This window comes from Gopherus flavomarginatus, chromosome 4 (assembly GCF_025201925.1).
Source record: "Gopherus flavomarginatus isolate rGopFla2 chromosome 4, rGopFla2.mat.asm, whole genome shotgun sequence".
NCBI lineage: Eukaryota > Metazoa > Chordata > Testudines > Testudinidae > Gopherus > Gopherus flavomarginatus.
Genome location: NC_066620.1, coordinates 75,054,975 through 75,081,092, shown reverse-complemented (window position 1 = coordinate 75,081,092; position 26,118 = coordinate 75,054,975). Strand labels below are relative to the sequence as shown.

At 39.7% G+C, this 26,118-nt stretch overlaps 1 protein-coding gene across 1 annotated transcript in view; it reads right to left on the bottom strand.

Moving 5' to 3' along the window:
* Nucleotides 1-17: 17 nt before the first annotated feature.
* Nucleotides 18-26,118, bottom strand: part of ADSS2 (adenylosuccinate synthase 2) — a 61,265-nt gene continuing 35,164 nt past the window's right edge. Inside the window, 8 exon segments of the mRNA XM_050950400.1 lie at nucleotides 18-606; nucleotides 1,607-1,756; nucleotides 9,870-9,967; nucleotides 13,052-13,176; nucleotides 14,262-14,416; nucleotides 16,415-16,541; nucleotides 18,144-18,225; nucleotides 18,484-18,591. Of these exon segments, the coding sequence (XP_050806357.1) occupies nucleotides 554-606; nucleotides 1,607-1,756; nucleotides 9,870-9,967; nucleotides 13,052-13,176; nucleotides 14,262-14,416; nucleotides 16,415-16,541; nucleotides 18,144-18,225; nucleotides 18,484-18,591 (898 nt within the window). The 3' untranslated portion in view covers nucleotides 18-553.

The window sequence follows — 26,118 nt, the reverse complement described above, 5'->3', positions numbered from 1 at the left end:
ACAAAAACCATCTCACACACAGTTTAGACAATATTTATAGCATTATAAAATCATCAGAATCCCTCTTTAATCACTCACTACAACAGCAGCCATAAAGAATACAACATATTTAGGAGTACAAATAATGAGGATGTAAAACCATTTGTGCAAAACTGCATTATTTTTACTGGTTAAGATTTCAGGGAAGTAACACCGCCAGAAGCATGGATACGACAATCAAGACAAAGTCAGGAAAATAATGTTACCTTCCATTTTCAAACATCAAGGATTATGTTATGAAGTAAATACTAGATGATAAAGAAAAAAGTCTGGTGGCACCATGTATAACAGTAATGGAAAGTGTCCTGGAGATATTGCCAGTTGGATAGTGAGCTGATACAGGTAGAGGTCAAAGTCTTTCTGGAGTAGCAATCAGTTTGAGAGACCAACTCTAACATCTCTTTCCATGAAAGATCTATCCTTCCAACATCTTCACTTTGTAGGTTACGAATAATACATGTAAGACTAAGCAGTCTTACTGAGGAGTGTGCTTTCTTCCACGCATCTGAAATCTTTAAAACATCTGGATCATTGACTCTCTGGATTTCCCTACTCCAATCCATTTAACTGCAAAAGAGGAAAGGATAACAAAATAGTTTGCACTGTTTTACCACAGAGGAATTCAAACTCAAAGCATGACATTCTGGCAAAGAAAAAAAAAAGGTTCTATGGCTGATGTAGAAGAATATGTTGCACTGATAGTATTGATAATTGCTATTAGAGAATGACATTTTGCATTTCTGTAGCACCACCACCACATTCACAGATCCTGAAGCACTTTGAAGTGCCTGATCTTGTGCCACTGACTTCAAATGGAGAATGGCCTAAAATAATAAATTCTCAAAAACCTTCTAAAATATGGAAATATCAGTTTTACAGATAGGGAAACTAAGCGTATAGAAGTTAAGTGAGTTGCTGAAAGGTAACATTCTGTAACAGAACCAGGAATACAGCTCCCAACTCTCAATTTCTAGTTCTATCCTTTGATCATAAAACCATCTTTCTTCAGAGTAAATCATTCAGTACTAGTTTAGGACTGATTTAGTGTCTTACTTCTTAGTAAGTCCCAATGAAGTCAATAGACTACTCACAGAAGAAAACATTGATAACTAAACATAAGGGTGGCAGAACTGAATCCTTATTAGTATAATAAGAGTGACTAAACAAATATTGCATTCAGCTTTTCTGTTTTCAAAGTCCTACAAATAGGATTTTTCCTATTGCACAAGCATTGTTGTTTTTTTTTTTTAAAAACAAACATGCAAACAGAACAGTGTTCATGTCAGTACTCAAAATCAGTTGACAAATTATCATAATCCAGCACTGCAAATTTAGACCACACACATATACTGGAAACATTTTAGAGGTTGATCCCCTTTTAGATTTTCAGCTAAATGAGGCTCAGCATTAAAATGTCGAAGTACAAAAGAGTCACTTTAAAGCTTATTATTCTAGCATTCTGGGTGCTCGTTAAGTTATTTTTAGCATCCGACGGTCAAGGGAGTTAAATTTAAGTTACTTCTATTTCACATAGGTTTCTTGAAGCAGGAAAGTTTGCTGTACTTACCAGGAATGCCAAGCTCCATTTCTATAAAGCGAACATAGTTCTGTGCATTTACAGGCAGTTCATCAAATGTTCTTGCATTTGATATGTCTGTGTCCCATCCTGGGAATGTCACATACTGAACCTCTACTTTATTTAAGACTTCCTGGTTTGCTAAGGAAACAAAGAATAAGTACTTATACAGTGAATATTAAATTATATAGAAATTGTATATATATTTTTACAGAACCAATCATATAGCTAGAAGTCATTTTATCAAGCATCTTGTTTTACTGATGGTGACCTCAGAAAAGGAGCTTGCTTAATATTGCCTGAGCTTGAGAAATACTGCAAGCACAATAGTGTGAAATGACCCATAGTTTAAAAGGTGGTGAAATAATGAGGATTCTCTTAATCAGGAGTAGATTTCAATTGCTCTCCCTGACATGGAGTCAGACATTGGCCTACATTATTTTAAACCATGGGTGTCTGTTGTTTAAGAATACTTAAGAGCTTATTACATAGTAGAAAGTTCTCTTATGTTAGAATCTAACCCACTCTAACACAAATTCAGATTTAATGTGCCCGCCATCCTGTATATACCAGTATTTCACAATGGCACAGGTATTAAAAACAGACTTGTATATTGTTGCAAAGTATTCGGACTTATCCTCCACTTCAAGTGAGACACATTACAACTGAGATCAGCTGAGGCACTCGAGCTAAGTAGCCCTGTGGATTAAATGGGAGAAGACTGTAGGTGAGACATTCTTAGTGAAGTATCAGAGGGGTAGCTGTGTTAGTCTGGATCTGTAAAAGCAGCGAAGAATCCTGTGGCACCTTATAGACTAACAGACGTTTTGGAGCATGAGCTTTCGTGGGTGAATACCCTTTTCGTATGAACATAATTTGTTGGAAATAGTTAACATGGCTTTTGTAAAGGGAAATCACGCCTCCCCAGTCTACTAGAATTCTTTGAGGGGGTCAACAAGCATGTGGACAAAGAGATCCAAGGGATATAGTGTATTTAGATTTTCAGAAAGCCTTTGACAAGGTCCCTCACCAAAGGCTCTAAAGCAAAATAAGCAGTCATGGGATAAGAGGGAAGGTTCTCTCATGGATTGGTAACTGGTTAAAAGATAGGAAACAAAGGGTAGGAATAAATGGTCAGTTTTCAGAATGGGGAGAGGTAGATAGTGATGTCCCCCAGGGATCTGTACTTGGCCCAGTCCTATTTAACATATTCATAAGCGATCTGGAAAAAAGGGTAAACTGTGAGGTGGCAAAATCTGCAGATGATACAAAACCATTCAAGAAAGTTAAGTCTCAGGCAGACTGTGAGGAGTTACAAAAGGATCTCACAAAACTGGGTGACTGGGCAACAAAATTGCAGATGAAAAACACTGTTGATAAATACAAAGTAATGCATATTGGAAAACATAATCTTAACTATACATATACAATGATGGGGTCTAAATTAGCTGTTACCACTCAAGAAAGAGATCTTGGAGTCATTGTGGATAGTTCTCTGAAATCATCTTTAGAGTTATTTACTCCTCCTCATAATACAAGAACAAGGGGCCACCAAATGAAATTAATAGGTAGCAGGGTTAAAACAAACAAGAAAGTATTTTTTCACGCAACGCACTGTCAACCTCTGGAACTCCCTGCCAGAGGGTGTTGTGAAGGCCAATACTATAACAGGGTTGAAAAGGAAGCTAGATAGATTCATGGAAGATAGGTCCATCAATGGCTATTAGCCAGGATGGGCAGAAATGGTGTCCTTGGCCTCTGTTTGCCAGAAACTGGGATTGGGTGACAGGGCATGGATCACTTGACGATAACCTGTCTGTTCATTCCCTTTGGGGCACCTGCCATTGGCCACTAACAGAGGACAGGATACTGGGCTTGATGGACCTTTGGTATAACCCAGTATGGCCGTTCTTATGTTCCCAGGCGAATAAAGGTGCAGTGAAGTTAATGCATGTTAGGGAATTCACTTCATATTCTTATATTTTGAAGTTTTATAGGAAGGTCTGGATGTCAAAACAGACCAACTTAAAAGAATTACATCATGCCTTTTGGAGAAATAAAGCACATTTTAAAGAACTGCTCATGTATTCCCAGGTTTTCAGAAGAATTCACTAAGGTCAATGCTGAGTATTCTTGAAAACCAGCCAGATCTTGACCAGACAGGCCAACTGTCTTTGTCCTGTCCAGCAAATACCAGCAAAGTTAACTAAATATACGATTTGTCAACTACATCAATAAGAACGTGCTATGGGGACGGCATTAAAAAATAAAAACAACCTACACTAGCTAGATGCCCTCAGTAGCGCAGAATTCCTGAATAGGTAAATTTTTTTAGTTTGTTACTGGCATTATTGCTTTGTTCTCTAGAAAAGGAACAGAAAATTTTCTTGCCAATAATTTCCTTTCTGCTAGCAATGTCTCCCACAATTCTTGATGTCTGGCCTGCTCTTCTCTGACTGCAGCTCATGGAGGCGGATCAGAGTTTTGGATCCACATGTTCTGGCCACGCCCCCTTAACTCCTACTTGCCTTCAGATGAGTTATTCTCAAGCTGTAACACTTTCATAACATTATTAACAAACATTCTAGAGATAACAAAATAACTATGTACATTAGACCAAGGAAGATGGTCTTAGGGTAACAATTCTGCTTAATATCTGACTCTTGAGCCATGAGACATCCATGGTGAATAGAACTGTGGGAGATGCTGCTAGCAGAAAGGAAATCATCAGTAAAACATTCTCCGTTCCGCATCCTAGCATCTCCCACAATTCCTGATGTCTGGGAAGTAGCGAGCAGTGAACAGATATAGAGAGGGTTATAGAAAAAGGTCAGAAAATGGAAAACTGTATCCCTACCCATCTCTAAATATTTGCTCAAAGGCCAAAATCATAACCGGGCAAGCACCTACACTACTTTCCTGCCAAAGGATGCATCTGCAGAGAATAGGATGTGCAGTGCGTGATAAAGGTGGCAGCATTTGACTTGGTGGGCGCCTTACAAATTTCTGCTGTGAATTCATTTCCTCTTTCTGCCCACCAGGTCATGAGGGATCGCATGGAGTGTGCCCTGAATCCTTCTAGAACCAGAATCTCTGATGCCTGGTATGTTTCCACAATGCACAGTCTAACCCACCAAGCAATAGAGGACTTGGAAGCTCTGAGTCCTTGGAATTTTGACTGAAAGGATACAAACAGAACACCTGATCTTCTTGTGGACTTCTTGTGGACCTTTGAGGTAAATTTTCAGAGCCCTTTGGGCATCTAAGCTGTGACACATCTTCTCCGTGAGATGCTGTGACTTTGGACAGAATGAAGGTAGAATCACCTCTTGGGAAGAGTGGAAAGACCACCTCACCTTCAGGGAAAAATGCTTTCTGAGTTCTGAACACCATCTTGTCCTCATGAAACATGCAGTAAGATTCCTGCATAGAGAGCACTGACAGCTCCAACACTTGTCTGGCGGATGTGATGGCTATCAGAAATCAAGTTGTGATGGACAAATACAATGCTGACAAATTGACATCAAGGGAACCAAGGGACCATTTGTCAGGGCTTTCAGTACAAGTGGCCCACTTGAGAAAAAAAGAGGTCTTATTGCTGTCTTGGATAACTGGATCACCTTAAGCAATCTGGCTACCTGGGGATTCTCTGCCAGAGAACTTGTTAATTATGTGAACATCACACATTGGGAAGACACCTGACATGCAGAGGTGCCACGTTGGAGACTTTGATAAAGCCTTTTTAGAGAAAATCCAAGAATTCTAGGTTGTCTTGGATTTCTAGGGTTTGCTTCACGTTCCTGGCACCAGCTGCAAAACCAGGTCCCAATAGAGGAGTGTGCTTTCAAGTCAATACTCCTCTAGAAGTGTTCTGATGGCTTTGGAAGATAACGAGACCTCTGCTTCCCTTTCAATAACCAGGCTGTCAGATGCAGCCAATTTGGTTACAGATGAAGAAGAGGACCTTGTGGGCGGATGTCTTGTCTCTTTGGGAGCTGCAGTGGTGGTCCCAATTTCAGCTCTCTCAGGTCCGAAAACCAGGGTCTCCTTCACCAATGGGGTGGTACCAATATTACTGTCACCTGTTCTCATTTTATTTTCTAGACCACCTTCCCTAATAATGAGAAGGGTGGAAATGCATAGAGGAGGCCCTGTGGCCATTTGTGTGATTAGGTATCTGTCCTCAGGTAAGCTGGGGTCTACTTCCCTAGTGAAGTACCTAATTCTCTTTGTGTTCACGTGATTTGTGTATAGGTTGGTTGAGAGCAGACTGAATGACGGGACAATTAACTCGACAACTTCCAGATTCATACACCACTTGGAGTTGTTCACTTTGTGCCTGTTGAGCCAGTCCACCATCTGGTTCAGATCTCCCTTTATGTGAACTGCCCTGAGGGAGAGGAGAGAATGTTCTGCCCACTGCATGATTTCCTTTGCTTCAGCATGTAGCACTGCCTTTCTTGCTAACACCTTTGGCATACACATGTGTGACCATGATGGTGTTGTCTGACCTAATCAGGACTGGTTCCCCTCTAGGCTAGACTGGAACATTTGTAGCACCAGCTTGACAACTCTCAGTTCTAAAAGGCTTATGTTATAGGTCCTTCCTCCAGATTCCAGATACCTTGAGCTGGTTGGGACCCCAAATGTGTTCCCCAGCTCTCCAACCTGGCAATAGTTGTGAGGATCAGGGGAATCTGGAAGGCACATGAGTGGCCTTGCAGGCACTGGTCTGACTACCATTTTAAGGAGTTGATCATCTATGCTGGAACCCTCACTTGATCTTTCAAGCATTCCGGGAAGTAGTACCATACATTTTAGATGAAGCCTTGAAGGCTCCTGATGTGTGACTGGGCCCAAGAAGGCTCAGTGTAATGGCTGGTCTCTTGCAGTTCTAAAACAATGCGAAGTCTTGAATCTTCTGGACCTCTCCAGAAATGGATGTATCCTTGCCATCAAAGTGTCTGTGTCCATTTCCAAGTGAGTTATTTGGGTAGACAGATTCAAGGAACTTTTCTTGATAATAAAGCCATGAGCCTGTAGATTCTAGGTCAGACGTAGCTCTGTGTGCAGCTGCTGGGGATGAAGCTCTAGTTAAGATGTCAACCAGGAAGGGATACATGTGGATCTCCTATGATCTGGGTTTGCTATGATTATCATCAACATCTTTGTAAAGACCCAGGGGGGGCGAGGACAAGCCGAATCAGAGATATTGATAATACGTCCTCCCACAAGCAAACCTTACAAACTTGCAATGGCTGGGTAGTGATAGGGATGTGGAAGTATGCATCCACCAGATTCACTGAAGTCAGAATGGCCCCCTAGCCTGACATTGTAGAGGTCAGGGTCTCCATCTGACACTTTGTTTTCTTTATCCACTTATTGAGTTTTGTGATATCTAGAACAGATTCCCCTGTACACTTCTGAACAATAAAGATGATGGAGTAGAACCCCAAGAATCTTTCTTCTGAGGAAACACTTTCTATTACTCCCATATCCAGGAGGTGAGAAATTTCATTCTGGATTAGACTGCACTTTACAGGGTCATTCAAAATTGGGGACTCAGTGAAAAATGGATGGGGTGGAGCCCATAACTTGGAGTATTCCTGACTAACTATATATGGTCCATGGTCAAAGCAACCATTCCTCCAGGACTTTCCTCCCAAACCCCAGTTCCAGGCCTTTCCTCTGGAGAACCTTCTGTCTGTCTCTTTCCTGTTATTTCCACAAGGATGAAGGATGAAAGGAATGCCTTTGCCTGATGGCCAGCCCATACTCTCTCTCAAAAGCATGGTGTGGCATCCAAAAGGACTGTTTAGATCTCGCAGCATTGTCTGCCACTACCTTCTCTAGTTTCTCTCAGAAGGGTTCCCATGAATTTGGGAGAGCACAGAACCTGTTTCAAGTGGCTATACACCTTCCAGGAATGGAGCCATAGGTGGCACCTGGTCACTGAGCTGGAGGTCATGGCTTTGTCCGAGAATGTCATTGCTTCCCGACGCTGTTGCCAGGGAAGCTCTCTTTAAACGAGAGCCAAAGGTAGGGTGATTTCAATATTCGAGGGCTCTGAGATCTTCCAGCCAGGAGAAAGATGCCCTCACAAAGCAAGCAGCTGCTAGGAATGCCCAGAGGGAGGCTGAGAAGGCCTCAAAAATCTTTGAAAGAAAAATGGAGGCCACTCTCTGTGGGGCCTTTAGAATTCCTCTTCTGAGGGGATAACTATATATTTAACCAGAGATACTATGCAGCATCAACCTTTGGTATCTCAGTATTCAGGACTTTTGGTTCCTAAATCCTACAAAACATAAGATCATTTCTGTTAATGTGCTTGCTCCTGTCTGGCTTATCCCATTCATCCCCAATTACTTCATCAAAGGAGCAGTATAGGAGAATCACAGCCTCAGGGGAGGATTTTGAGGGGAGAAATTTGCTCAGAGGCTTACTCTTGGAATTGGCCTTCAATTTCTCAGGGGGGAAAAAGCTTTGCTGAGTCTTTCCCTGGTCCTGATAGGAGACAGAGCCCAACAATTCACCCTTCTCTACGGAGGAGGGGAAGGAAGAGGAATCAGAGGACTCATACCTCCTAAATCTTCTACACCTTTTCTTCCCCTTTTCACACTTTGATTTATTAGATTTTTTAGCTTGCTTTGAGAGCTTACAAGCTCTGTCACAGCTTTGGTGAGGCCTTTTGCAGCTAGCCTTGCTAAGAGCCTGAAATTATTTCCTGAGAGCTCTTTTTGAGTCCTTGCCTGCTGGGTCCGATTCCATCATGGAAGCGGGAGGGGAACCTTTTCCAAAGCCCTCCTGGCCAAACTGGGAAGGATAGAGTGTGCTTCTGAACTCTGCTTTTCCCAGGGTGCTCTAGACCAATTTTAGAATGGGGTCCACTGCAGGTCTGCCTTCTGGTCCTCAGGGGTCCCTGGGACTACCCAAAGTTGACTGAGGTCCTCCTCATCCTTGGAGTTCTTCCCTGCTCTGCCCATAAACTCCTGGTCCATTTTTCTCCATGTTGGAGCTGCAGATGCTCAGGTGGGTAGAGGCTGGGTACAATTCACCATCCGCTGAGCTTGCAGTTTCACAGATGCAGCACCATTTGGATTTAATTTGTTGCTTTTTTAGACTGCTCTACCATACCTGGAAGCTGCAGAGGAGCCAGTATGGAGCAATGCAGCTGATGTTCCAGGGTGTTCCAACATCTGGCTAAAAATAGCCTGGGGGAGTAGGGGCAGGGAGGAAGACTACTGCTCACTACTGCCCCAAATTTTGACAAAAAAAATCCCCTTTAGGCATGTGAAGGCAGGAGCTGTAAAAACCACCATCCATACGCTGCCACAGAGGAACAGAAACTAGAAGCAAGCAGGAGTCAAGAGGGGGTGGCCTGACCATGAGATTCTAAAACTATGATCCACTTCCATGAACTGCAGAGAGGAGTGCATCCCAGATGTCAAGAATTGTGGACTGCAGGAAAAAAAAATTCAAAGCTTTACTGGAATAAGCTGATCAATAACTATCCAAAGGAGATATTTAATACTCATGAGATAAAGTCATCAAGTAGAGTTTCTAAGGCTTTTCTTTAAAATATTTTTATCACATCTCCATAAGTCATCATGTATGTGGTACTGAGATCCTCGTACATGATCCATGCAATTACATTTGATTATCTCACCTGCTACTGATTAATCTTTGCCAGTACTACATTAAAACATTAAAACCCCCTAAGCAGCTTCAAACATTCTTCAGGTAATAACTTGTGACCCTTTAGTACTAGAATTATACACATACTAGAAAGTGAAAAATCCTAGCTCTTCCATTCCCACAGAAGCACCCATCAATATCTGGAGATATTAAACCTTAAAAATGCAATATTACTATGCATGGAAAATTACTATTTTGAATAAATTTATAGTATCTAAATTTATTAGTTCTAATTCTTCCCTCCCTCTGTGACTTGTATAGTTAGATTCATGTAATAAATTAGGATGAATAAAAGGTAGCAAAAGAATAAATAGTATCAAGAGTAAAAAATATTAGGCATTTTAAAATTATTTTTTCTGCAAATTATTTGGCAGACAGAAGAAATACAGGATGTAGTGTGAATGCCTTTTAGGCACTCATTGAGATGACATGTATCGCTTTGGCACTTCTGCACCCCATGAGTTTGCGATTGCACAAGTTTTATCTACATACACACCCTTTTTAAAGCACTCTGAACACTTTATGACCTCTCAATACAGTAATTATAAAACAGACTCACCAGGAAAATGAGGTATGATTTCACCATTTAGTATGTAAGCAACTCCAACTTTGATTTCTGGAAATACATCCAAGATATCCAATTTCATAACAGCCAATCTATTTTTTTTTTTAAAAGGAAAAAACAAAAACAAGCCCTTTCTCTGTTAATGACATTTTATAAACTAAGTTATTGGGCTAAAACTTAACTACATTTCTTTCCACTTGTCACATGAAATATTAAGCTCCAAAGCAACTATGAATCAAATGAGGAATAATTTTTTGTATGTTTAATAATGGAAGTTGTTGTTTCTATTGTTTTTTCATTGTTTTAAAACAAAGTCCATGCCTATAAAGTAAGATACAAGCAAGACAGCTGTTGGAATGATACAAAATCTATTGAAATCAATGGGAGCCTTTGGCCCAGATCCTGAATTATGCCCTATTTCACATAATTATGATAAGATCATAATTCAAGGGACAGACTTTCCCCCTCTTACACAAAATGAATGGTCTACAGCTTTAATGGAACAATTACAGTGATGAGAAGCTGGATATGAGTCAGAAGTGTGCCTTTGTTGCCAAGAAGGCTAACTGCATATTGGGCTGCATTAGTGGGAGCACTGCCAGTAGATCGAGGAAACCGATTATTCCTCTCTAGTTAGCAGTCGTGAGGCCACATCTGAAGTATTGCATCCAGTTTTGGGCCCCCCACTACAGAAAGGATGTGGACAAATTGCAGAGAGTCCAGCAGAGGACATAGGGGGTTGGGGAACATGACTTATGAGGAGAGGCCGAGAGAACTGGGCTTATTTAGTCTGCAGAAGAGAAGAGTGAGGGGGAGGATTTGATAGCAACCTTCAACTACCTGAAGGGGGGTTCCAAAGAGGGTGGAGCTAGGCTGTTCTCAGTGGTGGCAGATAACAGAACAAGGAGCCATGGTCTCAAGTTGCAGTGGGGAAGGTCTAGGTTGGATATTAGGAAAAATGATTTCACTAGGAGGTTGGCAAAGCACTGGAATGGGTTACCTAGGGAGGTGGTAGAATCTCTATCCTTAGAGGTCCTTGACAAAGCCCAGGCTGGGACGATTTAGTTGGGGTTGTTCCTGCTTTGAGCAGGAGGTTGAACCAGGTGACCTCTTGAGGTCTCTTCCAACCCTAATCTTCTATGATTCTAATTACTTAGGCTGCTTTGTTTACTTTGACTTTTAACAGTCACATTAACATCTCTCATAGAAAGCAATAGGACAATTACATAGATTTCTCACAGCATCTCTTTTCATCTCATTCAAAGGAGCCAAGAAGCATAGAACAATATATTTTATGATCACTTCCATATTTTTTTATTTTAAATGTGTGATTGACAAATTGGGAGTTAATCTAGTACACTAATTAAAAAAGGTCCACAAAAAACTTAGCTCAGTCATTTGATGTATAACTAAGTAACAAATATGTGGTGAAAGCATTAACTAATTTTGGATAAATTTAGTTCAAATGAGATAAAGCAATCTTGAGGTGTGTCTAATGAATGGCTTCTAATGTATTTATTCAGCAAGTTGTTATATGAACAGAGTTGAAATTAAACATTAAAAGCACTGTTCAAACATGTAACTAGATGCACAGATAACCAAAACTGGGCAACTTTTAAAATGTTACTTGCCCAAAAGTAGACAAGGACAAAGAAAAATGAATGGGAAATTTTAAATAAAGATTTACATCTACACTGCTCCATCTGTTATGCTAGACCAGGGATCAGCAATCTTTCAGAAGTGGTGTGCCGAGTCTTCATTTATTCACTTTAATTTAAGGTTTCGCATGCCAGTAATACATTTTAACGTTTTTAGAAGGTCTCTTTCTGTAAGTCTATAATATATAACTAAACTATTGTATGTAAAAGTAAATAAGGTTTTAAAAATGTTTAAGAAACATCACTGAAAATTAAATTAAAATGCAGAGCCCCTCGGACTGGTGGCCAGGACCTGGGCAGCGTGACTCCCACTGAAAATCAGCTCGCATGCCACCTTCAGCAAGCGTGCCATAGGTTGCCTACCCCTACACTAGAAGTTTCATCTGAGCTTTATTTCAATGCTACTTGATTTTAATTAAAAATTTCTCAGAGGTAATTTGCAGAGTTTTAAATTGAAAGTTTTGTATTCATTTAAATCTACTCCTTGGCATCTAGTACCACTGGCTATTATATACTAAAGCTCCCCAGCTCTAGAATCATGAAGTGCCCTCAGATGCTTAAAAAAATAAAAAAAGAGAGGGAGGAGGGAGAGAGAAGTGCTAAGTAATATGAACCAAATGCAAACAGTTCCTGGAACTGCACGAATAGTGAGTCATTTTGTACTGTTATTAGAGAGACAGGTAGGGAAAACTTCAAAAAAGTATGTGAATCACTGAAATATAGACAGATAACACAAATTCCGGGGGGCGGAAGGTATTTTAACCTTCATGCAGTTTTTCTGTACATGTATTTTTCAGAGCCATTTCTGCTGCTACTTGTGTGTTAAAAAAATTCTATGTCATGGAGAAGCAGCTCCTAAGAGTGGGGACAGGGAGAAAAGTGAAAGATATGTTCAGAATATCAGGGCATCTGATCTGAGACTGACATGATACGGTTAAGTATATTTTTTAAAAACAACTTGCAAATTAATGATATTTCCAGTGTCTTCTGACATTAGCACTAACTATACACTATATTGACAAGACAGACTAATATTAAAGTGGTAGCCTATTTCTCATGGCATACAAAAACTAGAAACAAGTTTAGAAAATATACATGTTGGAATGTAGACTGAGGTTATTTTATACCTTTACACAATATTTTAGTGCAAATATTCAAAGTATTTTAGTACATTCAAATATACCTTAAAATACCACATTGGACCCAAAAATGAGAAGTGTCATATATAAGTTCTTATCTTTAAAAAACATAAGTATAGAAGATGGAGGTATCATATATATTGTTCACAATTCACTATCACTTTGCACAAAAGAGATGGAATCAGCTGCTAAGCTAACACCCAAGGTATGTAACTTTTTAGGCTGATTAAACTTTTATAACATTCATTTGAATAGAACCATTTTCTACCAATGCTGGTGAGAGTTTCATAAGAGTTACTTACTAGGAACTGTACAGTTTGCTATAATCCATGTTACGCTACATATGAAAGCCAATTTGTCAGCACCCCAGAATACTCACGCAGTAAATCCATTAATCATGTGGGCATATCGTAGTAACACAAGATCCAGCCAGCCACATCTTCTTTTTCTACCAGTGGTCACGCCAACCTCCTTACCTCGTTTCTGCAGCAATTCTCCAATTTCCTGATGGAAGATTTTCATGTCTATTAGCACAGCTAACAAAATATTGTAATAACCTTAAAGGTCTCCCATGATGCATAAAACTATCCATCAAGATAAAAATACAAACAAGTACCCTTACTATTGCTAGTGGGGTTTTTGTTTTTTTTTGTTTTTAAACGTAAGAATGCTAGTTAAGCAAACCATTTTCTCAACACGACATTTTCATTCAATTATGTCAGTGGTCCCCAACCTTTTTGGCTGGCAGGTGCCAATCGAAGGACCACTGCGGCGGTGAGGCACCCGTCGAAATGCTACCGAATTTCAGCGGCATTTCAATGGCGATGCCTCTCGATGATGTCGCTTGCCATTGACAAGCGACGTCATTGAGAGGCGTCCCCACCGAAATTCGGGAGCGACGCCTCTCAATGGTGTCACTTGTCGGCGACAAGCGTTGTCATTGAGAGGCGTCCCAGCAGAAATGACGCTGCAGCATTTCGACGGGTGCTCTCCAGGGGGCCAGGATGCAGGCGTGTTAAGATGCCCCCGCAGGTGCCATGGCACCCGCGGGCACCGCGTTGGGGACCCCTGAGCTATGTAATGCCTAACCTATTTCTTCACAACAATGTTATGAAGCGTAATGAAGTCTGAGATACTTGGCAATCAGACTGCCAGTGCTGCAAATTCAGCTGAGGATCAAAAAGGCAAGCTGTTTTTGGTGCAGAATCTTTACTCTTGGTGGCTTGCCTTTTTACAACTTGACCTTCATTACAATTTTGCTGCTGGTGCATGTGATAGAATAAAATTCATCTACCTCTCTGTCAGCATTAATGGTTCTGCAGAACTAAAAAATATGCAACAACTTTATAAAATAAACACAGATGGATCACTGCGCCCAGGCAGCAGATTTGTTAACTGAGGAGGTTACTTTTCAGAGTATAGCAGTATTTTAAGGCAAGAAATGCCACTAAGTCTCATGCAGAATCTGATGCTGGGGATAGTTTTATACAGGCCATAATATGCCCTTAGCTTTAAGGAGTATTACTGGCTAAACCTATGAAACACATCCAGTTATTTTCCCACTTGGTGATCATATGAGTAATGCTTACATTATCTTGTTCTGTAGGAAAGGCACCGATTCCAACTCTAGTTGTATATGCTTTTACAACTCCATATACTTCCCCAACATTCTGAGGCGGCATGCCCAAACCTGTGCAAACGCCTCCAACTGTACAATTCGAAGAGGTCACAAAAGGATACGTCCCTAATTAAACAAAAAATAAATACATTAGAGGAGAACTGAAAAGTGCTCCCATACTTTCTGAGAAAGAAAAACACACTGGTCCTTAAATTATTTTTAAAGTTAGTTAACCATATATAGGGTAATGTCACACCTATTGGGAAGAGCTCATTGGTGGATTTTGTAAAGCTATGAAGAACACCAAAATGAATACAGTTTGCAGTTAGGTTCTCTTTTTCATATTTAATGAATTCCTAATTTTCTTCTGTGCAATGTGCATTCCTGCCCCCACTGAAACCAACAGATTTACCCTGACATCAATTAGCACAGGATCAAGCCCAAAGAGTGAAGCAACTTTCAAGGGACATGCAAGCCAAAAATTGGCATGAGTCACCTGAAAGTACTGTGTCTCTATTACATAGTACATTCACTCACAGCCAAAAAATAAATAAATAGAGGATTTTGAAAGGAGATTGAAGGCATGTCTACACTGCATACAACTGGCATGAGCATACATGTAACTACAAACTGCAGTGTCCACACTGTGATATGTAGCTACATATGGCCATTGTGAAAGTAGAATGAATTATATTGTAAAAATAAGAATGGATTAAAGAAATGTTATATGTACCTTTAAGCAGAAATAAGAAATGTTGAAATACAGGTGCCAGGAAAAGAAACACTAGGCATAAACAAGGGTGCTAATTGCAAAACATTAACAGAAGATCGGTAATAGTAAGGAAATAAGATATGCATGTCTAGCCCAGATAAACTTATCAGATTCTGCTTCCTTTGTTATCTTGTTAAGTTCTCGCCCTTTTAGCTGTATAAATAAGATAGTTTGTCTCTTGCATGGTGCTCACATTATCTCGGTGTTATTAGCAGAGCGCTGTGCAAATAAAACAGAGTGGTCTGACAAACTGTGAGTCCTGAGTCTAACTTTGACACCATGAAAGGGTCTGGCGAGGGGTAGGCAGTGGGGAAAGGTTCTGACAGTTCCCCACTGCTGGAACCTCTCCTCGCCACAGAGAGCTGCTGGAGCCCTTTCCACACTGAGTCTTTCCCTGCACTGCTATGGAGTGGCACTGCTTGGGGGCCTAGAGAACTGTGTAGGATACATACCCTAAGGATTCAGGGGTGTCTTCAATCTTCTTGCCTAAGCAATGCCTCACTGTCTACACTACTATTTATACCTGTGTTATCACGGCGTGCAGTGTATGTACTCTCCATGTCGCTGTAAGGAGATGCAGCACAGATGTACACCCTCAGAAAACACTAACATGCAAGAAAATACAGTATTTGCTATCTCAAATGTAGAGGTATAGCATGGAGAAAGTAGTTCTCTCAAGCAGGTAGTTCATAAGCCATGTAGGTAAAAAAACACTACCTTTATTTTAAGAAGCTCACAAAAGCCTGTAATATTGCATACTTTGAAGTATTTTAGTAATTTACACTAAAAATATCTTGTCATACTGTAAAATAAAATGTATATAGAAAGAACATCACTGCTAGCTAGCTCAGTTCTTTTCACAGCTCTGCTCCACAACTGTGAGCTTTGAAATATGACTTTTATAAATGCTAAGAAAAGCACATAGTAATTTACTCAGCTTTTTAACAGGACTGCTATATGCAAAGTAACTAGTTAATTGCATGTGATTGGTTTAGCCACCTATCACACCAACACCATTCAATAAGTTATTCTTAAAAATCAAATCAAGGGCCAAATCTTGACCTCATGTGTGCATACTTTTACTGACTTCCAAAAAGCTTTAGAAGAATTTCCTAAATTTAATTAACACCGTGTTTTTCTAAGACCCAAAACTCAAAGAGTAGTTCGATATTTTTGGAGGGGAAAATTTTAGTGTGGAGTCAAAATCTGACTTAAAATAGGAAGTCTAGTGCTTCCTCATAATACAAAACACACATTTTCCACAAGAGCATCTATGCATGGCACAGCCACTAGACATTTTCCTTTCATGGCACATACATGCAACTGTGTTTCTCAGAAAAAGTTATACCTACCAAAATCAATGTCCAATAATGCTGCATTTGCACCTTCTACTAAGATTTTCTTTGGTGGTCCATGTAGAGCCTCATGTATGAAATAAACACCATCCCTCACCATTGGTTTAATCCTTTCTATGTAGCCCTAAGTAATACAAAAGGCTTTTTAAAGATTGGGTTTAATTAGTAAGTTATAAACCAGAATGATTAGGTGTACAATATACTCTAGTTATACATTTCATTATGATAAAAGCCAGCCAGAGGCCTCATGAGTACTGCTCTGCCATATAAGTAACCAGGTTTGATTTTCAGTCCAAGTGCTACTACTGCCCATAGTGACAACCCACTCATTCCTTTGACATAGAGGAAATAAAGAAGTGGGATACACATTCAGAAATAATCCTTCCTAGACAATTCTTGAAAGATACTGGGCTTCCCTGAGGTACTGGTCATCACCCAGTTCTATTTGATCAGAAAGATGTGAGGAGCACTGTGTGCTGGTAATGGGGGCGGAAGGCAGAGATCATGGATATGAGGATCTCTTCCCAAAAGGACAAAAAAGCAAGCAAAAAATGAAAATCTAATCCAAAATTTCTTAACACAGCATTTTGAATATTTTACAAATACAAATCTGAAGACCAAATTAATACTCAAACATGTAGCTTAAAAGACACATTTTTATTGCATTCTGCATCTTATTTGCAAGTGTTAAAGACTTCTCACAAAAGCCAGTTCTCTGAAATTCTATTAGTGACAATCTGGAGCCAATGGCCTAATGTCTCTTTATATTTATGCTAATAGGGAGAGGAGTTGTCTTACTCTTACCTATAGGAACTAAGCATTTTGTAACATGCAGATTAGTACTGAGCATACATCCTGTCCCCCATGAATATGAATAGATACTGTCCCATACTAATGATTTGGTTTACATGGAGCACATAGCTTTACTCTTTCAACTTTTTAGAATACCACTGTAAAAAGCATAGTAAATACAAGTCATTTCCCCCCAGGCACTGTGATGTTTTTATGTCTCCACTCCACACAGTAAACTGTTGATCTATTGGCTCCGCCTCTCAAATTTAGTGCATATGTGAGTATAATAAAAGGATTAAAAAACCTTAAACATGTAACTGATTCTCCATCAACAGGGCTCATAGAATTCCACAGATAAAAAAGTTACATAGTTTTACAGTTAACTGGAAGGGAAGAACTTCAAATGCTCCACTCTTCAACTCTTCTGTGTGTCAGGAAACTGGGTCCAATTATAACCAATAAACTGCTAAAAAGGATAACTTCTTCTAGTGGATGTTTGGTAATAAAATCTTTGCTCAAGTCTCTTTAGAATTCTAACAATTAACTGCAGTGTTCAGGCTTACGTAGCTCTTAGTTCTCTCCCTGTTCTTCATCATAACAAAGTTGCTTTAAAACCCCGTAATATTAATGCTTACTTTTTTGGCTGATATATGTGAAGAAACATGAGGTGACACTGTGTCCTAAGCACCCAATTCCTTTTTAATTTATAATAATCTTCCTGAAGTAGAATGTTCCAACAGAGCACAAAGTAAGACTGACAGTCTTCCTAAAATAAGAACTAGAAACCTATTTAACGATTGCTATTTTATCAGACATATGTGGGTTATTTATCAAAATAAAAACTCACAAAAATGTTTGATGATTTGCATTCTAGGGAGTCACAATAAAAGTACATACAATTAAATAATTTGTTGTAACATAGAAATAATTTTACCTTGAGTTTTTTCAATTCCCCTTCAAGATCTATCTCTAAGGTTGGATATATAGCTTTGTACTGATTAGCTAACACTTTGAACCTGAAAGGCAAAAACAATTCTTCAATCATTTTGCTGAGCAATATTAAGATTTTATTTGCCACCTTTTGATATAAAGTTACTTTGTGATTACACAATTAAAAGAAAATTCAGATAGATGCATCCAGTTAAGACTTTTTGGAATATAAATTAGATATTTATCTGGAACATGCCAAAATATACCATTAATATAATTCATATACTGTTAGTCTAAAAAGTTATGCTTGAAAGGTTACATTTCAAATATAAAACTAGAAGTACCTCTCCGAAAATTCACCGAAATCAGAAACAAGATCACACATTCTGAGCCCACTTCGAGCTGCTTTCGAAGAATACACTGGACCAATCCCCTTTTTGGTCGTTCCCAAGCTTTCGAAAAAAGTAAAAGTCATACATATTACTCTCAAAGTTAGAAGACGAAAAGCTAATTTTAAAAGCAAACCAAGTTTTGACTAACAACATTTAAATTTGACCTCTGACCATTTTTTCTTAATACTTAACTTAAAATTTAAATTTATGTGTGTTAAATATTTTTATATTTAAAAATTTAAAAGGAGTTTCATAAAATTAAATCCTGTTTGTGAACATAATATTTACATCTTTCATATATTTTAAGTGTTAATGTTTTTTAAAAAGCCCATCTTCTGCTTTTCCCCCCTGCTTCACTGAAATTTCTTTTGTATAAATCCTGACACGTTAATTTCCTCTCTAATTGCATGCACAAGAAACTGATTTTGATGACCCTTTGATGATGTGAACTGAAATTAGCCAGGCACCAGCTCATTTCCGAGATAAGTTTTATTTATCCAGAAGACAAAAAATTTCTCTTGAGAAAGATAGATGGAGGAAGGCCTTGGGCACTGAAGTGACAAAAGACACAGGACTAATTTAAAATATGTATGTGAAATCTTTCGATAAACATTAGACTCCACATAGGAACAAGAAGAACAGGAACTTTGCTCAGTATCAGAAGAGGACATTCATAGACAGAAGGTTCTAATTAGATTTGCAGAACCGCTAGCATCTGAAAAAATTAAGCAACTACTCTAAAACAAGAAGATATCTGAACTGTTTCTCCTAAAACAACGTAGAACTGACACTAGCCTTCTTTCATCTGGAAACAGAGAACCACTGATGCCAGTGACATCACAAAATACAATTATTTGTCTCCACTGCTTTCAGAGAGGAAGTACAACCGAAAAACCTAGACCTGATTAGAAGAATGAGAAACAAGCTAATAAAATGGTAGTCTGCATGGCACTAGTGGCACTTATAGATCAAACAGATGGAACATTGTATTGAGAGACTGCAAAGCAACTTTATTCTCAATTTCCAATTAGAAAATAAAATAAGGCTTCAAAGAATCTAATCTTCTATTAAGTACATTGATATCTACTGATGAAAAACTATATTATTCCAAATTAATTATTCATTGGTTATACAAGACTTGAATTTTGGCAAAATCTGACGACTTCAGCAAGGATTTCTCGTATACAATTTTGTCCTAATTTTTAATTCTAATGTCCTGTCATGTTTCACCAAATTTTAAGTTTTAAAAGGCATTTCCGAGAGGCATCATAAGAAAGCTCACCTAAAATAGTCTTAAAACCTGTGTCTAACCCATTCTAATTGGGCTAATACACAGCCACAATATACAGCCTTCTGAGGCATCATCCACAGTTAACTGGATAGGGACAATAATGTTTAGGCTTCTAAATTCACACCAGTATTACTTTTGCGTACCCAAAAGTGCCTGAAAAACAGAAATGTTCAAGCCACTGAAAGTTTGCAATGTAAATTTAAGACAGGACAAAACAAGTGAAACCAGTAAAAAGATATAAAGGATGAGTTTGGAGTGAGAAAGAGGGGAAAGGGAGCACAAAAAGTTACATAATACCATGTTATGTTTGTATATAGACAAGATGTAACACGTGCCTTTTGCTTATCATTATTAATACTCTTATTCCAAATTAAATAAAGCTTAAGTGAATTTTTAGGGAGAGCAGACTTGAGTGAAAGAAGGGAGGGTAGGTAAAAAGGGGAGAGGACAGAGTAGATGGAGAGGGAAAGAAACTGGAGGCTGGCAGACATGACAGGGCCAGGAAGATGAATGGTTCATACGAAGCCATTGCATTTTCTGATAGAAAACAGTTCTGGGATGTCTAGTGTTGGACCCAGTACAGGATGCAGGAGAGGCAGAGGAGATTTTTGGAGCTCTGTCCCCAGAAAGCCCTGTGGAGAAGAGAGCAGTTGTTAGATGTTGCTGGGACTTTGTGTCCGCATGCTGACTGTGGTAGGAAAAAGGGTGACCAGGCTACTGTTTTATTTATCCCACAAAAACTATGGGATCTGTTTTTTGGTGGGCATTCATTGGAGTTGAAATGGGAGGAGGAATGGTGGAGAGTGGAAGAAGGCCGAAAAGAAAGAGTAAGGAGGCAGAAAAAGGAAACTAAGAGAAAGAGGGAGATTGGGAAGCTGAGCAGGTGGCAGTGGTAGCAGAGCAAAGGTGGACCAACAGCCACTGGCAAATAAGAGTGATGAGAGTGTCCAGATTTCAGAACTGAGTAAAGCTATAAAAGGCTGTAAAGTCCTTCTGGGCTCTTGGGGTGGAACAAGGAAAGCTCACAATTGCCTATACCACCATCAGCTGTCATCAGTATTGCTTTGGACCAAGATCTCCAAGGGGCTGTACTTTTACTGAAGTGAATAGAGAAAACTTTATAGCAGTCTTAGGGAATGTCTACACTGCAGTGTGTACCTGTATGTTGGCATGCTCACACACGTGCAGACACATTAGGCAAGCCTGCCTTCAAACATACATACTGCAGAGCCAAATACGCCCCATACTTTGTATATCAGTGTCCACACTGGCAGTGCAATTAAGTATGTTTTGGGTTAGGATTCCTGGGGAAGTATCCTAGGTATCTTAGGACCTCACCACAGTCGTGTTGCTTAATGAAGGTTCTCACAGACTACAATGATAAGCCTAGTACAAAAATCTATACGGAACAGAACAACACTGGAGCTGCTCTAGGAAATTATTTGTGATGTACTGTGAGAGAACTCTTCTGTCCTTTCCAGATCCCTTTGTGGAAGCAGTTTTAGTCTGTCAACACATTTAGCCAAGGCACTTATTACTGTTTCAGTCGTTTGTCAAGATGCAGACTTATCAAGACAACAGTGCATCTATCTTCATTGTGAACTTTATCAGAAGGGCTTGACATTTTTAATGGAAGCTCGGATTCTGCAAATATCTGAAGGAAGAACATAGTTCCCTGGTTATGAAAAAAATACTGCAGTATTAGGAATGTACATAATACAGAGGGCATCAATCCAGTATTGTTTAGTATCTGTATAGAAACCTCCTGTGTACTGGGTGAATAGCAACATGAAAATATGCATCTTGTTGGTTCATGACTCTCAACCTATCTCCTAATTCTAATGACTGAATTATTGCTGCCAGGATCACCATTCTGCATTTTTGCTGTTTTACATATCTGTTCTGTGCCCAGGTCTAAAATTGGTCTCTATCCTTCTTTTTGGGAATTGGGAGGTATTTTGAATAGAATCCCTTTCCATTGTGTTGCACAAGAACTGGTTCTATTGCTTCTAAACTTAGAAGTGAAGTCACTTCTTGTTGTAGTAACTGATTGTGAGGGGATCCCTAAAGAGGGATAGGGATGTGTAAGAGGGAGACCCTTGAAATTGATGGTGGAAGCAAAAGTTACGGTTTCCAAAACCCATTTTTCCAATGTTATATACTCCCAAGCATACTGAAAGTGGTGGCATCCAAAAGGAGGGAGGGGGAATAGGACGTTGCAGCTGTAAAGATGGTTGAGAGATTCGAATAAGCCGTCAGAACTGTTGCTTGGAGGATACAGATGGCTGGGAAAATGTAGTCATAGCAGATGGAGCTCTCTTTTTTTTTTTTTTTTTTTTTTTTTTTTTTTTTTTGAGTAAGTTGATCTCTTGGCCAGAGGTTCAGAGGATCTGTGACAGTGGTAGGCAGCCTATGGCACACGTGCCGAAGGCGGCACACAAGCTGATTTTCAGTGGCACTCACATGCCTGGGTCCTGACCACCGGTCCAGGGGGCTCTGCATTTTAATTTAATTTTAAATTAAACTTCTTAAACATTTTAAAAACCTTATTTACTTTACATACAACAATAGTTTAGTTATATATTATAGACTTATAGAAAGAGACCTTCTAAAAACGTTAAAATGCATTACTGGCACATGAAACCTTAAATCAGAGTGAATAAATGAAGACTCAGCACGCTGCTTCTGAAAGGCTGCCAATCCCTGGTCTATGATATCCTGAATATAGGGCTGGGCATACTCTTTTAGTAGGTCTCAGAGGGCACAATCTCCTCTTATTTACAGGAGTATAAATTCCAAGGGATCTCAACGTGGCTCTCAAGTTCTTTAAGATGTATAATGAGGCATCTGTTGATACAGCAAAGAGCTTGTGACCATCAATGGGGAGGTCTTTAACGGTACTTTGAACCTTTCTTGGAAAGCCAGACAATAGTTCCAAGATGCTCTTCTCATGACCCTTGCAGTGGATCTAGACCGTGCTGCAGTATCTAAGGAGGCCTGGAATGATGATGTTGCTAGAAGCTGATCCTCTTGAATAGTAGCTTTAAACTGATCAAATATTTTTCTGACAAATGTTTAATAAAGGAATAAAGTCTGTTGTAATTTAAGTAATCATATTTGGCCATGAGCGCCTGATGCTTCACTATTCTGAAATGTGGATGAAGCATAGGATTTGCTGCCAAAAAGATTGAGTCTCTTATGTTCCTTGTTGTATAGGATGGACTTAGAGCTATGTTGTATGCCTCTTTCTCTGGTGGCCTCTACTACTGGGGAGTTAGAGCTGGGTGAGCTTTATCTGCTCTCTTGCAAGTAGGTGCTGCTGTAGTTGGGATATGCCAAACAGTCTTAGCGGGCTCCGTAAGAGCTTCATTCACTGGAATGGCAATTCTCATCGATGATGAGATGAGTAAGATATCTAGGAGCTTATGGTGGAACTCCTGAAGGGATTATGAAGTGTGTCAGCAATTTGCTTCATCAGATCCTGAAACTGAAATCATCTGCTATAAAAGGTGGTGGAAACATGACAGCTTCATCAGGTGAAGAAGAGTCAGAAAAGAGGCGTCACCTCATCTGCCCTTGCATCTTGTTCAAAGGTCTCTTCCTCTGGCATGGCTAGTAGTAAAGGGGTTTGAGGAGAATGGGTCCTCCTCTGTTCCCTATGGTGGTGTGAAGATGTTGTTGGCGATAGAATGCCTACGGATCCCAGCAAGTCCACAAAGGGGGGCGACAAAGCATGGATGCCTCCACCTATTTGTGTTCATGCCAAAGGGTATCATTTGAGGTCTATCCTTCTGTAAAATATCAGTGTAAGAGGGAGAGAGGTATTCCAGAATAGACAGGGGAACCCTGCACAGAGATCTGAAGAATCCTCATCCACAATCAGGGTGGGGGTAAGGAGAAAGAGGAAGACTGTTCAGTTTGAAAATTAGACAAAGGCGCGCATGGTTCCCTGTGTGACATAGGTGTCAGTGACTGAGAGGGTCTTGAGGCTGACAAACCCTCAGCACTCATTAAATAGGGGAGAGACTGGCATCAAAGAAACTATCAAGTCCATAGGGTACCTGAACTCTTAAGGCACTGATGGTAACAGACTGAGAGCCTATGGAGGATGGCTTCAATACCGATGTAGTTGGCACCAAGCACTTGTTCTGGAAGTGCATCAGTTCCGATTTGCTCAGTACCATCTGCTGTCTAGCTGTCACTGTACAGCTGAGATCCTTTGGAGATTTACTCCCTACCTCCTTCTGTTTAGAGGCAGATGCAAATGAGGACTTCAGTGCCCTTTAAGTACTTGGTGCCACAGTACCACCTACCTCTTTAGCTGTCTCCAGTGACCAAGATCTTGATGTTGACAGGGCACTAGCAGTACTGGTAGGTCTCTGTACAGGGTATCCTCTGTCCCTGGACATAAGGCTTGCTCCATCATTAGACGTTTAAACTTGATCTTCCTATTTTTTTAGGATATACCCTTGAAGGCTGTGCAGATCTTGCACTTATGGGTATCACACAAAGAGCAGAGCCACTGGGAATGCCTGTCACTGATCAGAATAGCCTCACAGCAGGAGAGGCCCCTTTTGAATCTAGCATTCCCATGGAAAAAACACTAAAAAAAAGACAACTCAAGAAAGGGAAGTTCTAGCACTTCTAGTTAAATATATCAAAAGAATAAAAGAATTTTTTTAAGAGAAAAAAAGGCAGGAAAAAGGAAACATTAAAAGGTAAGTAACTATAAACAATGCTAAATAGGTAACAGACATGTTGCAGACTCCGTCTCGGACCAAAAGCCGTTGAGAAGGAACTTAGAGTGGTTCACCCATGCAGTCCCATATAGCCTTGGTGCAGGGCACAAGGATGTATGTGGAGCATGCACAGTCGAGGTACCACTATCAAAAATCTCTGATCAAAGATGCAGGCATACCTAGGTGGAGTACGTGAGTACACCGACAAACGGGAGAGCACAAAGAAACTGAGACAATACTAATCAACATGATAGGCAAGAATCTCAGTAAACCAGCTACCTTATAGTTGTCAAGCTTTTTGTAGGTATCACAATAGATGTGAGTTTTAAAGATGGATTTGAAAAAGGACAATTATGCGACTTTGTAAATGCTTACACAAAGCTCTTCCCATTTGCCAGGGGCAGAACAGGAGAAAACGCAAAGGTACTCATTCGAAATTTTAACAAGTGGGTAACAAAGACTGGCATTATTGGTAGCATGGAGGCAAAAGTCAACATCTTGACAGCACACAAGAGATGACAGGTGGGGGAGGAGGACAACATGGGCCTTTAAAGTGAAGACAAGTAGTTTGTGTTTAATGAGATGAAGTGGAGCCCAGTAGAGGGATGCAAAGAGAGGGGTGAAATGGTCAAAGTAATAAGCTAAGAGTGATTTTTGAAGCAACGTTTTGAATGACTTAGGGGGAGCAAGACTGAGTTTGCCAACAGTTTTCTGTTTGAAAAGTGTTTATTTGAATTAGAATGTTCCATGGAACGCAGCTGATTCCACCAATACTTTTGATGGAAACCAGGTAGGTTAGCTAGCCAGCCTGATTGTTTAGTTTTCTACCCACTCAGTAGGAATATTGTTGGTCACTACCAATCCAGACTAGATTCAAACCAGCAATCTTGAAACAAAAGGTTACTTTCTGTTAGCACTGAGACCGGATCTCTCAGGGATAGATAACAATACTGTCTTCAGCCTCAGGACACAGAAAATCTGACCCCTACATATACTGTATTTTATTACTCACTTAACTAAAATGGTGAGAATTTGACAAGTTTTGTTTCACCATCAGCCTTAACAAGCTTGAAGCATTACATGACTGGTGTGAGATTTTCACAACATACATCACCAGAATGATACAAAATAGAGTTAAGATCTTTAACACTGATTTCTTGTTTGTAAATTAAAAAGGAAAATTAAAGAAATGAAGAGTAAAAACTATATATTAGTTTGAGTGCAGATTAACATGGGGAAAATAATCATTTATTGGTTAGGTAACAAACCAGTCTACTGAAGTATTTTAAGTTTGCTATTGAGAGGTCTGTCACAGCTAGCTGAGGATAAACAGTGCTTCTATTACAAATGTCATCATGCAGTGACTTGCAAGTGGGCCATAACAAATTGTTCTTAGCTAAAAGTTGGCATGCAGACACAATGGAAAAAAAATTCTTAGTTTGCCTTTTAATTCTTAAATGAATTGGAAATGAGAGCTAGCTAGCACTGGACAAAGACAAGCATGTAGTTTTCAGCACGACTACGGGCAAAAGTAACTGAAAGCTATTACCATCCAGT